Raw genomic sequence first — 14,806 nt, forward strand, 5'->3', positions numbered from 1 at the left:
TCTAAAACTCTTTGCAAGGACTGGAGGGAAAACTAACAAACACACAGTTGTCAGATATGGCTCATGGAGACAACTTCACAGAGTTGCGTTTTTCCCCTGCTGTGAGCGTGATTAAGAAAAAGAGAGAGAGACTCAAATGGCTTTTGGTTTAGGTGAAGGAGTTTTTCCCTCCCTTCAGCATCTTGTTGTTAGTTGCCCTCACGTGGGTTCCGACTCACGGCCACCTTGTACATAACAGAAGGAAATGTTGCCTGATCCTGTGCCATCTTTGTGGTCATTGGTGTGTTTCGGCCCACTGTTGTGGCCATAGTGTTGGATGGCTTCCCTGGTTTTTGATGACCCTCTACCAACCACAATGTCCTTTTCTAGTGCTTGGTATTTAGTGATGACAACCAGCACTATGTCAAACATTATTCTGTTGTGACCCATAAGGTTTTCATTGGCTCAGTGTTGGAAGTAGGTCACTGGGCGTTCTTCCTAGTCACCTTGGTCTGTCTTAGATAGAATGGGAGGGAGGAAGAGAGTGGGGAATGATATGATTATTTTTTAAAATGCAGGAGAATTGGGTTCAGTATTTATTTCAAATTTGGCATTGAGGAAAACCCTTCACATCTCCAAGCCTGAGCTCGTCCAGCTGTAATTGGGAAGCTACCTACTTCCTATCTACTTAAGGAAATTGTGTCACTGTCCTGAGCCTAAAATATGACATTCACTTTATGGATACTATTCTACTAAATAGGAAACAATGGATTATTTTAATATTATACCGGGGTATATGTGATTTAAGTATGCATTTTGAGGCAATAAGAGTTAGTTTATCTGAGGCAAGAAGTTTGCCTATGTGAATTCAATGCGTGTTCTTTTTGCCACTTTGAATATGTTGGTGTTTATGAATACATCTGAACCAGTGCTGTCCACTGAAGACTAGTGCTGTGAAACGATCCACCGAGAGAAGGCTTCTGTGGTCTTCAGGTGGAGATTCAGGATGCACATTAGCACGCCGAAGGCTCTGACAAGTCCTAAAATTGTTTCACCTTATTTAGCCCAGTGTTATTTTCCCCACATATTTTATCATGGAACATTAATTTTTTAAAGACATCTGTTTTTCCACAAACCCCTTGTAATACAATTTGGAGACTGTGTATGTGTCAGGGTGATCATAAGTGTATATACTTAAGTTTGTTTAATTTAAATAAATATATTTGTTTAATTACACTGAGATGTAATTCTTGGGGTGATTATATAATTATATCTGAACAACATGTCATGTGTGCCTGTGTCTGTTGTGTTTATGTACACACGAGACATATACACATGTTCACAGTCTATATCTACTGCTCTGGGATGCTGTGTTATCAGATAATAAGGTGATGCTGATTGACTACAGAAATAAAAAATAAAAACATTTTCACAGGTATATATATTTCATAGGTTTGATCATATGGGAAATGTGAGTGATTTTTCTACTTTAAATTAAAAACAACTATAAAGCAAAAAATGATGGTGCGCTAACATGTATTAATTTTTATAAACATTTGTTTGTTTTATGGGGCCCCTAGGTAGTGCAAACAGTTAATGTACTTGATCACCAACCAAAAGGTTAGAGGTTCCGACTCACCCAGAGATACCTCAGAAGAGAGCCCCGGCAACCTACTTCCCCAAAATCAGCCACTGAAAACCCTGTGGAGCAGAGTTCTACTCTAACACACATGGGGTCTCCATGAGTCAGAATCAGCCAACTCAACGGTGGCTTGTTTTTGTATGGTGTGTAATCGTTTCTTTGCCGTATGAAGCTGATGCAGTCTGTGACTAAAGATGAAATCAGCCTCTGCAGTAGGCTAAGGAATAGGGAACGCAAACACAAAGAACATGCATCCCCAGATGACTTAAATACAAAGACACATAAGAAACTCTCAATCTTGGCATATATGGGATGATTTTGAGGTGTAACACTCAAAAATGCATGTTTTCTGACTAGAACCAGTCACTGTTCATACAGCCTGTCTGTATAAGCCCACCTGACCTTCTCCTTGAGTTGGTTACTACTTGAATTGGTCACTTGGAGCTCTGGTGGCGTAGTGATTAAGAGCTTGGCTGCAGCTTGAATCCACCAGGCGCTCCTTAGAAACCCTGTGGGGTGGTTCTACTCTGTCCTGTAGGGTCACTCTGAGTTGGAATCAACTCAGTGGCAAAGGGTTTGGTTTTTGATTTTGGTTTGAATTGGTCACTACTCACATCAACAGTAAGAGTTTGTTTAAAAATCTACTTAAAAATAGTCTTTTGGTTGAAAGTGCCTTTTAGGAACTATGTATAATAAAGCTGCCTGGTCTAAAAACCTCCCCTTAAATTTTTTTTGTGAACCATTTTTGACATTTTTAATGTTAATACAGCAGCTGGGTAGTCGAAGCATCTATTCCTATTTTAGAAGTTTACGTCCAGCACTGACACAGATGTTATCACGCGGGGGCCGCTTGGAGGGGCTTGAATTCTTTGGGTACAGTTTGGTATACACTCTGCAGTATGCCAAGTATTAGAGTCTTGTGTGACCCCAGATTTCAGTGGTTTGGCATATTCTTACAAGTGTCAGATGTATCCTTTCTACAGACAGTCGATCCACCCCACCCCCGCCCCCGTGAGTTGACATACATATGCAGCATAGTTCTTATTGCGGTTTTCACTTAATTTTTCTGGATTATTGGGGGAAAAAATGAGTTTTATTGCTGACTTGTGAATATGAAGTTGCCAGCATTGAGTTTTGTATCCTTTTGTGTGATGAACCAGTTTCTCCCATGGAACTATGGGTTGACCACTGGGGATGCATACAGACCAGGAGGGGCACAAATAGGCCCTCACAGGCTCAGCATTACCTACAGGTGACAGAATAACCTGTAAATGGGATACACAGGACATTGAGATCCCCGAATGGGGCTTCCAGGCATTTTCAAGCACATAAAGTGACTTTGGTAAAGTGACTTTTGTCTCCCAGAAGGACATTTCAGCGGCATTTTTTCAGCTGGTTTCCCCTTCCTCCAGTTCCTTGGTAGTCTCTTCCTCAAAGCCAAAGTAAGAGGTAGGTTCATGCCCAAGAGGCAATGCCTCAGGGTTAATTCTTCATCATTTTCAGCTTCCACTGACATGTCTAGTTTTTAAGTCAATTAAAAGATTGTTAGGAATTAGCCAAGTGAAAATGTGGAAAAAATTGGGCAAAATTATATTAACTTATGATGGAGTCTAAAACTTCTACGAGAGATTATTTTTATCCAGTTCATTATGGGGGACAATTCATCACCAACTTCTCTTTAAAAAATCAGGATGAGTTCTATGATCATTTTGAAGATATATTAATATAGGTTTATCTAACCCCGGAAAGGTATTTTAGGAGTCTTTTCTTCCGCGCTCATGTCCATCAAGCAGCTTTCTTTGTACTAGTATCTAGGTCAAGGCTCTTTGAGAATATGACGAGGATAAGGAAAAATAAATACATAAACATACACAATAGAGGAACTGTAAAAATGAATTACCTTCAAAGTGTGCCACATTCGTATTTCCTATTAGGCATCCATTCCTTCCCACTCCCCACCCGAAAGAAAGATAAATTTGTTTAGATGATAAAGTCACCAGGTTAGAATTTAGAATGAGGGGGCGGTGGTGGTCATAGTAGATTGTTTTAGACTTCATAAAAGAAATAGAATAAGATCAGGCTTGTGTAGGTCATGTCATAAATAACAGTTGAAGAATCCTTAGATAAGAGAGTTAAAAATAGTCTTGGGTCCTGGGTGCTGATTCATGTGAAAGTCCGTGGGTAAACTCACAAAAGTTCTTGCTCTGAGAGTCAACATACAGGCATCACGTCAGCCTCTTACTCCTGCTCGTTTTTGTTTTCTCAACAGAGCTACAGTGAACCTGTCGACGTGAAGGCATCTCAACCTCCCCAGCTGATCAACTCAAAGCCGTCCGTGTTCCACGGGCCCAGCCAGGCCCACTCAGCGCTGTACCTAAGTTCCCACTACCACCAACAACCAGGAATGAATCCGCACCTAACTGCCATGCATCCGAGTCTCCCTAGGAACATAGCACCCAAGCCGAATAACCAAATGCCAGTGACTGTGTCCATAGCGAACATGGCCGTGTCCCCACCTCCGCCCCTCCAGATCAGCCCGCCTCTCCACCAGCATCTCAGTATGCCGCCACAGCAGCCGCTCAGCATGCAGCAGCCTCTCGGGGGCCAGCTGCCCATGCAGGCCCAGTCGGCCTTACATTCTCCCACCATGCAGCAAGTAAGTGCTGTGCGCGGGACCAGAGGTAGCACCCCCTCCCCACACTCCACGGTGCTCTGCTTGTCCGCAGAAAAGTTGTCTCGTTGATTCCGACTCATGGCAAGCCCGTGTTGTACAGAGTGGCACTGCCCCACAGGATTTTCTGGCTATAGTCTTTACAGAAGCAGATTGCCATGCCTTTTCTTCTGTGGCACTGCTGGGTGGGTTCAAACTGCCAACCTTTCTATTCAAAGTGTTGGCACCACCTTGAGAGATAGATAGGTTTTTCTGTTCTTGTCATTCGGTGGACAGAGAGAGGACTGAAGATACTTGACAAATGCAGTTCTTCGTGTTGAAAAAGTGTAATTTGCATTTTATAAATGGTGATGGGTTTATGTGGCATTATACATCAGTGATATGGAAGGCCACAACTATCAATGGCCTTCCATATCACTGATTTCTTTCTCATGACATCCATTTCACTTTACCTTTCTAGTCACCCTTTTTTCTTTCTGTTCCTTCAGTGAAGCATGTTGGTTATTTTAAGATGCCAAGTACTGCCAAAGATCTCTTTGGGATAGAGAATTTTAAGTTTTTTAAAAAAATTGTTTGGAAAATGAGAAAGATCTTGACTGACATGCCTGTCGAATCCAATAAATGCTGCATAATGACGTCAGGCTCACTGTTCCTGGGCAGAAATGTCTAATTTGGTGGAACCAAAGGGCCCCAAGAATGGAACATTTCAACTGGAGTTTTCCTTTAAAATGAATATTGGCTTCCAACATAGACTAGAAAACTCAGCAGGGCTAGGCACCTCCCTAAACACATCCCAGATTATTGGAACCATTTGTGTGCAATCTTAGCTTAAATCGCGTTGGAATCAAGTTTTTTGCCTTTTGAATTCTGATGTTATTTTAAGATGTGAAAATTAGGAACAAGTGATATAAACTATATTACAGTGAGTATAAAGTATTCAAAAATCCTAAACACTGCCTTTAAAAAAAACAGATAAATGTAAAAACTACAAATCATATCAAATTCAGCTATCACTTTTACCATCCAAGTACTCTGTTGTTCCCAGAGCTGTATAATTAAATATGCAAACATGACCTTCCTATAGAGTTGCTATCTAGCCTTCTGTGGAATTTCAATCCATAGTTGGATTGGGGTAATGGAGGGGCAGGGGGAGAAAGAGAAATCCAATATGCGCAGTCCCAAATTCCTTTTCATAAATACGATCCCAGGCAGGATTTCTGAGCTCTGACAAGAACAAATCCAGGCTTCTGATCTGTTCCCGCCCCTTTAGTTCTCGGGAAACTTGTGGTACAGATGCTAGCATTATCTGCATCTTGCAGATGAGGAAACCAAGGCTGGGCAGAGTTCTGTAGTGTACTCATAAGCTCAGAGCTGGAAATCAAACCAAAAGCTGTGCAAAAATGAGAGCCTGGATTCTTAAAAACGAGGCCTGCTGCATCTTGCTCGTAATCATCCTTGTAGGGTATTAACTGTTTCTTATTAGAAGACCCAGGTCTCCTAAGAATTTAGAGGATCTTTAAATCCTAGTTGGTTCTAAAGTCAAAATAGTTATGGTCCCACCTGGGGTACCAAAAAAGTTATGAAGAGTGAAAGAAGACATCTCTTTCCTGGAGTCTTCCTAGGTTCCTGAGCAAAGGATATTGATGAAGCTCTGACAACTTGGTGGCCTACTTCCAACAAAACCATGTTGACTTGCTGGAGAAGTAGGCTGTGGGGGAAGGCCTCCTACCCTCCTGCCTGTTCACAGGGTGAAATTTCCATCCAGCCCACCAGTCCTCACTCACAACAGAGGAATAGTCCTGGGGCTCGCGTGTAAACTAATAGTGTCTGGGTACAAAATTAATAGTTTGATGGACATACCTACAGTTGTGTGGGTTGATTCCTGCTTAAGGGTGCTACTTAGCCGAAGCACTCATACTTCGTCACAGCATCCTAGCATCCTAGTTTGGGGCTACTTCTTCCGAGAGGAAGGAATACCCAAGATGCAGCCCCCTCCTGAGCTGCCTCTGTCTGTCCAGAAGGAAGACCTTTTTTTTAATTTACTCACTCAGAGATGGTGCCTTTTTTTTTTTTTATTTATACTAAGACCTTGGATGAGCTGGCCGTGATCCTGAATAATTTTCATATGTTTCAGAATTACGTAAGTCCACATGTAAAAATTCAAATTTATTTTTCCGTATAGAATCTTCACTGAATAGGAAAAAAGTAGAACAGATTAGGACAAGTTATCCACCCATCTTTAAGTCAGTTCTGTTGGCCTGTCACAGAAAGTCTTCCTTCAGAAGAGCTGATAGGACCTGACTTAAGCTTATACGGTAGCTGAAGACAGGATGGCATGAACGCAAATGGAGAATAAATAGCCGCAAAGACTCTATTAGCCGAAATCACTTTGAGCATTGCCTTGATCATGGTAGGTGATCAGTGAAATCATTATTGAATGAATAAACACACGAGTGAATTAAGGAACAAAGGAGTGGTAAAAGTGTTTAATATTAGAAGCGATTACAGGGTTATGTTGTACAGTCTCCATTCCTTGGAAGTTTTTAAAATTTTCATTCATTCGAAAAACGTTAATTGAGCCTGCAGCATGTGCTGGCCACAGTCTAGGCCTTTGGATCGATTGGTGAAGGAGACCAGCGAGGAGGCCCTGGTCCATGAAGCTCACATGGAGGGGGCCAGGGAGTGTGTTTACTTAAACAGAGAAATACAAGTAGTCCCTGATGCACGACAGAGTTCTGTTCCCATGACCCCATCATTACGTCACTTCTGACGTTAGGTCGAATACTTCTGTTTTTTTTTTGTTGTTTTTTTTTTCAGTTTTCATTATTATTGCCTTTTATTATCAATATTTTTATAAATCTGATCTTTGTTTGCCTTTGGGGGTTTTTGGCTTGAGAATGATAACATCAGCAAATTATGTGCTGCAACACTGTACGTAGTATATATTACTAACGATTAGATGTACCAAAAAAAAAAAAAACGGAAGGTCGTAAGTGTGGTTCCCCTTAATGAAACACGTCGTAAGTCAGGGCCTACCTGGAGTTGAGATTCTTTGAAGAAAACACAATGGGAAGTAGACTGTGGCCTGCCTGGAGGAAGGGCAGTGCCTTTAGCCAGAGTGGAAGAGGAAGACCCTTCTCAAGGGCTAGCATTGGGACAGAGACCTGAAGGATAAGAAGAGGATGCAGCCCTTAAAACCGGGAAGACGGGAAGGATGAGCGAGGACATTGCCACAGAGCACCCTTTGGGCTGGTGGACCATGCTGGGAGGAGCTTGCCTTGACCAGGAGACAGAAAGGAGGCCAATGAGGGCTACGGTGATAAGGGTTGAGGTCAGTTCATGGGCAGGTAACTGGAGAAGGATCCTACAGGTTAGGAGGACTGATACTAGCCCCAACAAGTGGGGAGCCATAAAATCAGGGTCAGAGAGCCAGTGTCACTTGGATGTCACTTCATTGATTTCAGTCACAACAGCTCAGGCCCAGTGTTCATGTCATCAAAATGTAACCTGTTGTGACAGAACCAGGTGGTGGAAAGAATTTGACCTGATCCATCACCCAAAATTTGCCTTTATTCTGAAGATATTTGCTTCCTGAGAATGGTGGCCACATTCATATATTCACACAAAAAAAGGAAAAAGAGAGAGAGAAAGAAGTTAATGGCTACCGTATTTTTAAAATAATATCTCATATTTCAGCATTACTTTAGCTGTTTTATTTTCCTTTTGAAAATGAATGTATCCTACGAAAATAATTGTATAGCCTATCAGGAATAATAGTTTCACCTTTTTTTTTTTTTCCTAGAGCATATTTTACACACTAAACCCATGGACCTGCTTTTTTTTTTTTTTTTTGGTCCAGTTTTCTTTCTTCCCTTTTTTCTGCTCAGTAAATTGTCGAATGAGGTCAAGAGAGAAAAAAAAAATCATTAATATCTGTCAGTGTCCTTTATAACCTTAAGAAAAAATCTTTGTATGATATCACACAGACAGAGTTTCAATTTCCTTGTGTAATAAACAGCTGCCTTAGGATTTGGATGTAATTTAAAGGTTTTAAAAAAAAAAAAATCACATGGAGGGTTGATGAATAAATCAGTTGTGAAGACAAAAACCTTGATGCCTGTTGAAAATACCTCTCCAGACAGGCAGGAAATGAAGTTAGTTCTCAGGAAAGTGTGGATGTGAGGACCACTACTGGGTTGTGCAACAGACTTTTTAGGACTTGCTGGGGGTGGCGCGACAAAATTGCCGGGGCTACAGGAATCTAATTGAAGAGCAAATGTCCCTTCTGACGTGAAACTAATCTTTATCATGTTCCCTATTTTTATTTCAATCTGGCACCAGAAAATGAAATTTAAAATTCCAGGCATGCTGCAAAACAGTTGGTGATTTTTCTCCTGAGCATTTAAATGCAAAATATTCTATCACGTTTAATTAGACTGGTCAGCAAACATTTTTCCAAAAATTTACATCATCGTTGTTTCCTGTTTACATCAATAATAAAAATGTGCTTAGCTTTATATAGGGGTCGGAAAGAACGTTCCAGCCTCTAAGCTGAGTGCCAGTGAAATAATAACGTTACTGAAGACTTCACTTTTATTTTTCTTGGTCCTGCATTATTTTAATATGAGAGATTGTCTTATGTGTAGGCTTTGAAGTTAGCTGAATTTTAAATCTCTGAACTTGGTATATAACACAGAGTTTTAGTTTTATAAACTGAAGTCACCCATCTAATCTTAAATTAATAAATAACGTTGTCCTGCTATTCTCTCACCTAACCTTGAGGAACTACTTTTGTTGGATGGGATAAAAAGCAATGTAGGTTGGTTGTTGTGTGGGGTGGGTGGAAGAGGATTGTTTTGTTTTTGTTTATTTTTGGCCTCTTCCTATGTTTCCATACCTTCAGCTAACTCGAAATATTTTCAGTCACTGTATATTTGAGACTTATTTACTTTTAGGTCACATTTTGTTGGTTTTACAAAAATCCAATATGAAGAACTTTACATTAAAAAGATAGGAAGCCGTGGCATTTACTCATTTATACTTCCTCTGCCTTTCCAACAGCAGCATTAGATAGTCTGTATTAACTGTATTTATTGAAAAACTTTGCTTATTGAGCCAACACTATGGACTGTTGTTCTTGTTGTTAGGTGCCATCAGGTCAGTTCCAACTCATAGCGACCCTACATACAACAGAATGCCCGGTCCTGTACCATCCTCACAATCATTGCTGTGTTCGAGCCCAGTTTTGCAGCCACTGTATTAATCCATCTCATTGAGGGTCTTCCTCTTTTTCAATGACCTTCTACTTTACCAAGCCTGATGTCCTTCTCCAGGGACTGGTCCCTCCTGATAACATGTCCAAAGTACGTAAGATGAAGTATCTCCTTCCTCCTTTCTAAGGAACATTCTGGCTGTACTTCCTCCAAGACAGATTTGTTCATTCTCCTGGGAGTCCATGATATATTCAATATTCTTCCCCAACACCATACTTCAAGGACATCAATTCCTCTTCGTCTTCCTTATTCATTGTCCAGCTTTCACATGCATATGAAGTGATTGAAAAAGCCATGGCTTGGGTCAGGCACACCTTGGTCCTCAAAGTGACATCTTTGCTTTTAACACTTTAAAGAAGTCCTGCCCAATGCAATATGTCTTACTATGGACTAGGACCTGAGAACATCTAGTAAGCAATGAAAACACAGGCTGCACTCCAGGCCATTACAGTCCAGCCCTTGGGACAGGGGCATGATCAATGAAGGAGACGCAGAGCTGCACTCTGGATGCTTTCTTCTCCTGGTGGCCTGGCATCACACTAAAACCAAGGAAACCCATTGCTGTCGAATCAGATCTGACTTGTGGAGACCCCGCGTGTCACAGAGTGGAACTGCTCCGTAGTGTTTTCTTGGCTGTAATCTTCACAGAAGCAGATTACCAGGCCTTTCTTCCGGGGCACCACTGGGTGGGTTCAGACCGCTAACCTTTAGATGAGGAGTTGGGCACAAACTGCACCGCCAGGGACCTAGCATTACAGCAGACACTAAGAAACTAAACCTGGCCACTAAGCCTCATAAAGACAGTATCATAGGACCGCATGAATTTAATAAATTTCACTGAAACCGGTTGAGTCTCCTAGCCTGGTGAGGTATGGGATGGACTGGAGAGAGAGAGTAAGCCACATGGGAAAGGACTGGGGAACTGAGTGGCCTGTTAACACCTCTTACTCTTCACTGTCCTGTTTTGGAAGATGTTTATAGTTTGAACTGCAGGTAGTATCTACGTAGACCAACTTATTTCCCACAAACCATTTGTTAATTTTGGGGAATGTTCTATTCCTTTTAGGTTGGTGTGATGTCAAATTACCAGTTGGGCTAAATTTTCCACTTTTTAGTGATTCACTTTCAATCATTCAGGGAGTTTTGTCTTTTGCTCACAGCTACGGTCAGAACTAGTGTGAACATTGGCTTAAAGTCTTTCTCCTTTGGATGGGAAATAATTTAAGTAATATCTTAAAGCCAATATTGAGAATTGAGGACCTTTGGTAACTGGTATCTCTGAGTCTTTACCCAAAAAAGGGAGACCCAAACATGAACAAAAAGCCAACCCTCTGATCATCATGCTGAGTTTAAAAAGATAGAAACTCGACAATACGATGCCTTCAAAAGCTTCCTGCGAGTAAATAGAGAATGGTTCGCTTTGAAATCTCTTTATTTCTCAGTAGTTGAAACCATGGATGAAATCTACTGCAGGAAGAGACGGCCACGAGATTAATCAAGTCGCTTTTTTTGGTCATTTCTAGGAAAGCTTGCTCGCATAGCTCTTGAGCTCACCAGATAAGCTAAAAATAATTCTTCATATAGAATGCTTTTTGTTTAGTAGATAGAGCTATAATCTGTATACTTCAGAAATCCTCTCCTTGAATTTTTAACAGCTTTGCGAGGATGAAAAGTCAACACTTTCCCAAACCAGTATATTCAAAGAATCTTCCTGAAGTTTCAATTGTTGTTTGCCAGTTAATAGACTTCTCAATTAAAAAATATTCGATCTGCCTTCCACGTTTCTCTGTGTTTTCCAATGGCAGGTTGTTTTGAATCTCTTTCCCTATATTAGCCCAAGAACTGTTAAAAAGCGTTGGTTGAAATTTTTTAGCTGCAATTTTTTATCTGCGAGAGAAGTACAAATAAAAGAAGAAGCAGATGGTTCCTTTGTGATTGAATGAAGAAAAAGGGTTTTGAGAACAATATGTGAATAGGTGTAGTCTCATAAAGCACTCAACCACCTGCTGCCTGAATCCTTCAAAAAAGATTCTGTTGCATACTCTGGGGATTAACTATTAATGGATCCTTAGGTTTGAGAAAGCAACTTCAGGGGTTGAGGCCCTTTCTTCCCTTTGTTTTGATTGAGAGTTGGCATCTCTCTATATTAAATTGTTTCTCAATTCAGTCTATCTGCTCAAGAGTGTAATTAAAGGTTTTCTGACTTGTTTAAATGAAGGAAAGGTAGAAGAATGGGGTGTGGACACTTTTTTTTTTTTTTTTACTTTTGTTTTAATTCTTCTGTGCTCTTACGCTTGCCCTCACAGAGACACAAGAAGGAAGGCAGCAGTGGGTTTGCAAAGAGTGGATAAATATTTAGGTGTTTTTCTTCTCAAAAAAGGCGCCTTGATCCCTATTTGTGAACTTGGTTTCCCTTCCAGGGATTTACTCTTCAACCCGACTATCAGACTATTATCAATCCTACATCTACAGCTGCGCAAGTTGTCACCCAAGCAATGGAGTATGTGCGTTCGGGGTGCAGAAATCCTCCCGCCCAGCCTGTGGACTGGAGTAACGACTACTGCAGTAGTGGGTAAGCAGCCATTGAGCGCCACCTGGTGGTGGGAGACTCTCATAGCATGCACGTCGGGCCCTGCTCCATAGAAAGATCCCTCTTTTCTTCCCGCTCTCTAAAAGGTCGTCTGGAATGGTTCCAGGTTCACAGAAGCAAAAGACCCCTCTCCAGAAATGTTTAAGTAGGCTTGTATCCCTGCCAGGAATATCCAGTTGCCGTCCAGTCGATTCCGACCCGGACAGCGTACGTGTGGCTGAGTAAACCGTGCTCCACAGGGTTTTCAGTGGCTGATTTTTCAGAATAAGGTGGCGCACCTGGCCTTTGGTTCGAAGCGCCCCTAGGTGGACTCCAACTACCAACCTTTCAGTTAGCAGCCCAGTACGTTAACCCTTTGCACCACCCTAAGTAAAAAAAAAAAAAAAAAAAAAATTTACCCTAAGTAAATTCCCTTAAATAGCTGTTAGCTTTACAGTAGGTGGACTAATTATGCACGTTCCCAGTAAAAAGCAATTCCATCCCTCCAGCCAGAGGAAATGATTCTCCCTGCCACCTGCGGTGCAGGCTTTCTTGTAACAAGGTGTTGTTTTCTCTCAATACAGGGCCATGCAGAGGGACAAAGCACTGTACCTTACCTGAAAATCCCAACACCGCTTCTTTCTGCTGAGGAGTTCAGGGAAGTCTTTTCACCATGGATTGCTTCGTTCAGCCTAGGCGGTTCTTCATTTTATTAGAAAATACAAGTTGCTAAGCACTTAGGACCATTTGAGCTTGTGGGTCACCCACTCTGGAAGAAATAGTCATGCTTCTTTATTATTTTTTTAATCCTTTATGGACATTGTTTTTTCTTCTTCCCTGAAGGAAATTTGGACCATTTCGATCTTATGTTGGTTTTTTGCTGTGAAGTGCTGCTCTCTAGTAACTGCCTTAGCAGCTGTAGATGTCTCGGATAAAAAGTCCTGGATTTTCCATTGGTTTTCATAATGGGTGTTTATATGAAACTACTAAAGACTTTTTAAATGGCTTGATGTAGCAGTCATAGCAAGTTTGTAAATAGCATCTATGTTACACTCTCCTAGAGTATAAAATGTGAATGTTTTTGTAGCTAAATTGTAATTTGAAACTGGCTCATTCCAGTTTATTGATTTCACAATAGGGGTTAAATTGGCAAACATTCATATTTTTACTTCATTTTTAAAACAACTAATAGTTTCTATATTTTCAAAATATTTGAAGAAAAAAAAAAGTATTCCCAAATGATTTTAATTTAACAACAAATTGGCCTTGTCCCGTGGATCAGACACAAAGAAGCTAGTGTTAAGGGAAGCGCAAACATTTATTTTGTACTGCAGAAAAATTGCTTTTTTGTATCACTTTTTGTGTAATGGTTAGAAAGCGTCATTTAAGTCCTTTTATGTAAAAAACTGCCAAATGCTTACCTGATGTTTTATTAGATGCAGAAGCAGATTGGAAACATCTAAATTATAATCTTTACGTATGGCTCTGTATTATTGTTTCTTCATACTGTGTCTGTATTTAATCTTTTTTTTATGGAACCTGTTGCGCCTATTTATGAAATAATAAATATAGGTGTTTGTAAGTAAATTTGTTAGTATTCGAAAGAGGTTTCTTTGATGTTTTAACTTTTGCTGGCAGAAAAAAAAATTCACGCTTGGTGTGAATACTTTATTATTTTAGTTTTTACAGTGACATGAATAAAGCCAAACCTGCTTTTCACTTAGCAGCAAATTAAAGCAACCAATCCTTATTTCTGCACTTCTTTGGTGGATGCAAAGGACTTCTTTCTTTGTACAATGTAACTAAGAATTGCCCTCAAGTCAACAACAAGAAGCTACAAGGTTAAACAAGCATGATGGGTCCTTTATCCCAGAAGGGTTGCTTTTTGGTTCTCAGCTGGTTTAAGTCAGTTCTATAAACTTCTCCCCAAAATATCAAGGTCAAATCAACCAAAATTCCTCCAGTTGCATGCTTTTCACCAAACCTAGAGAACACTTAAGAACTGAACAGGGGCAGAAGGAAGTGAGAGGGAAGCATACTGTCAAGAACACAAACAAAAATGAAAGAGGAGTGACCAGACAGCCAAAAGAAAAGGAAAAGCCTCCCAAATTTGAAAACAGTTGATAGGAATTGAGGTCCTGGCTGTCTTTTGTGCTTCCAGAAGCTATTTCTCTTTTCAGAATTCCTGGGTCTTCCAAGAGAATTCTGAGGGTACAAGAAATCTGTGAGGGAACCAAAAGCATGGAGAATCTGGCTGAAGGTTTACATGGTTTTTAAATCCAAAGAGCCAGCAAACTCTTCCCTTACAGGGGATCATATAGAGAAAGCTAGTCTGATTGGCAATCACGAGGATGGCTGACAGGATGGCTGACATCTCTTTCATGGAACGTGTGAAGTAAACTTAGCAATGTAACTACATACAAATAGACACATTGCATAACCCAGTCAGAATTAAAAAGACAAAAGGTATGCTTGCTTTGGAATGATTTTAGGCACTGCACCACCTTGAATCACTTGAGCATGTAATAGCTAATAAAATATGCAGATCCAGTGTGATTATTAAAATGACTGTGGCTGAGAGCTCTAATTTTCCTGTCTTGCAGCTGTTTAAGAACTCATGTGATTAAGTTCACAGTTTATTGTTTGTCTGTTTAGTATTTTAGAAATATACC

The 14,806-nt window shown here is 40.5% G+C and overlaps 1 protein-coding gene across 3 annotated transcripts in view; it reads left to right on the forward strand.

Annotated features, from left to right (window-relative positions):
- Positions 1 to 13,697, forward strand: part of TOX (thymocyte selection associated high mobility group box) — a 364,544-nt gene extending 350,847 nt beyond the window's left edge. For all 3 annotated transcript variants that reach the window (XM_049854467.1, XM_049854469.1, XM_049854468.1), the window contains exons 7-9: positions 3,891 to 4,277; positions 11,986 to 12,137; positions 12,719 to 13,697. In XM_049854467.1, the coding sequence (XP_049710424.1) occupies positions 3,891 to 4,277; positions 11,986 to 12,137; positions 12,719 to 12,755 (576 nt within the window). In that variant the 3' untranslated portion in view covers positions 12,756 to 13,697. The remainder of the gene's footprint in view (positions 1 to 3,890; positions 4,278 to 11,985; positions 12,138 to 12,718) is intronic.
- The last annotated feature ends 1,109 nt before the right edge of the window (positions 13,698 to 14,806 follow it).

The sequence above is a fragment of the Elephas maximus genome, chromosome 15 (assembly GCF_024166365.1).
Source record: "Elephas maximus indicus isolate mEleMax1 chromosome 15, mEleMax1 primary haplotype, whole genome shotgun sequence".
NCBI classification, from domain to species: Eukaryota; Metazoa; Chordata; class Mammalia; order Proboscidea; family Elephantidae; genus Elephas; species Elephas maximus.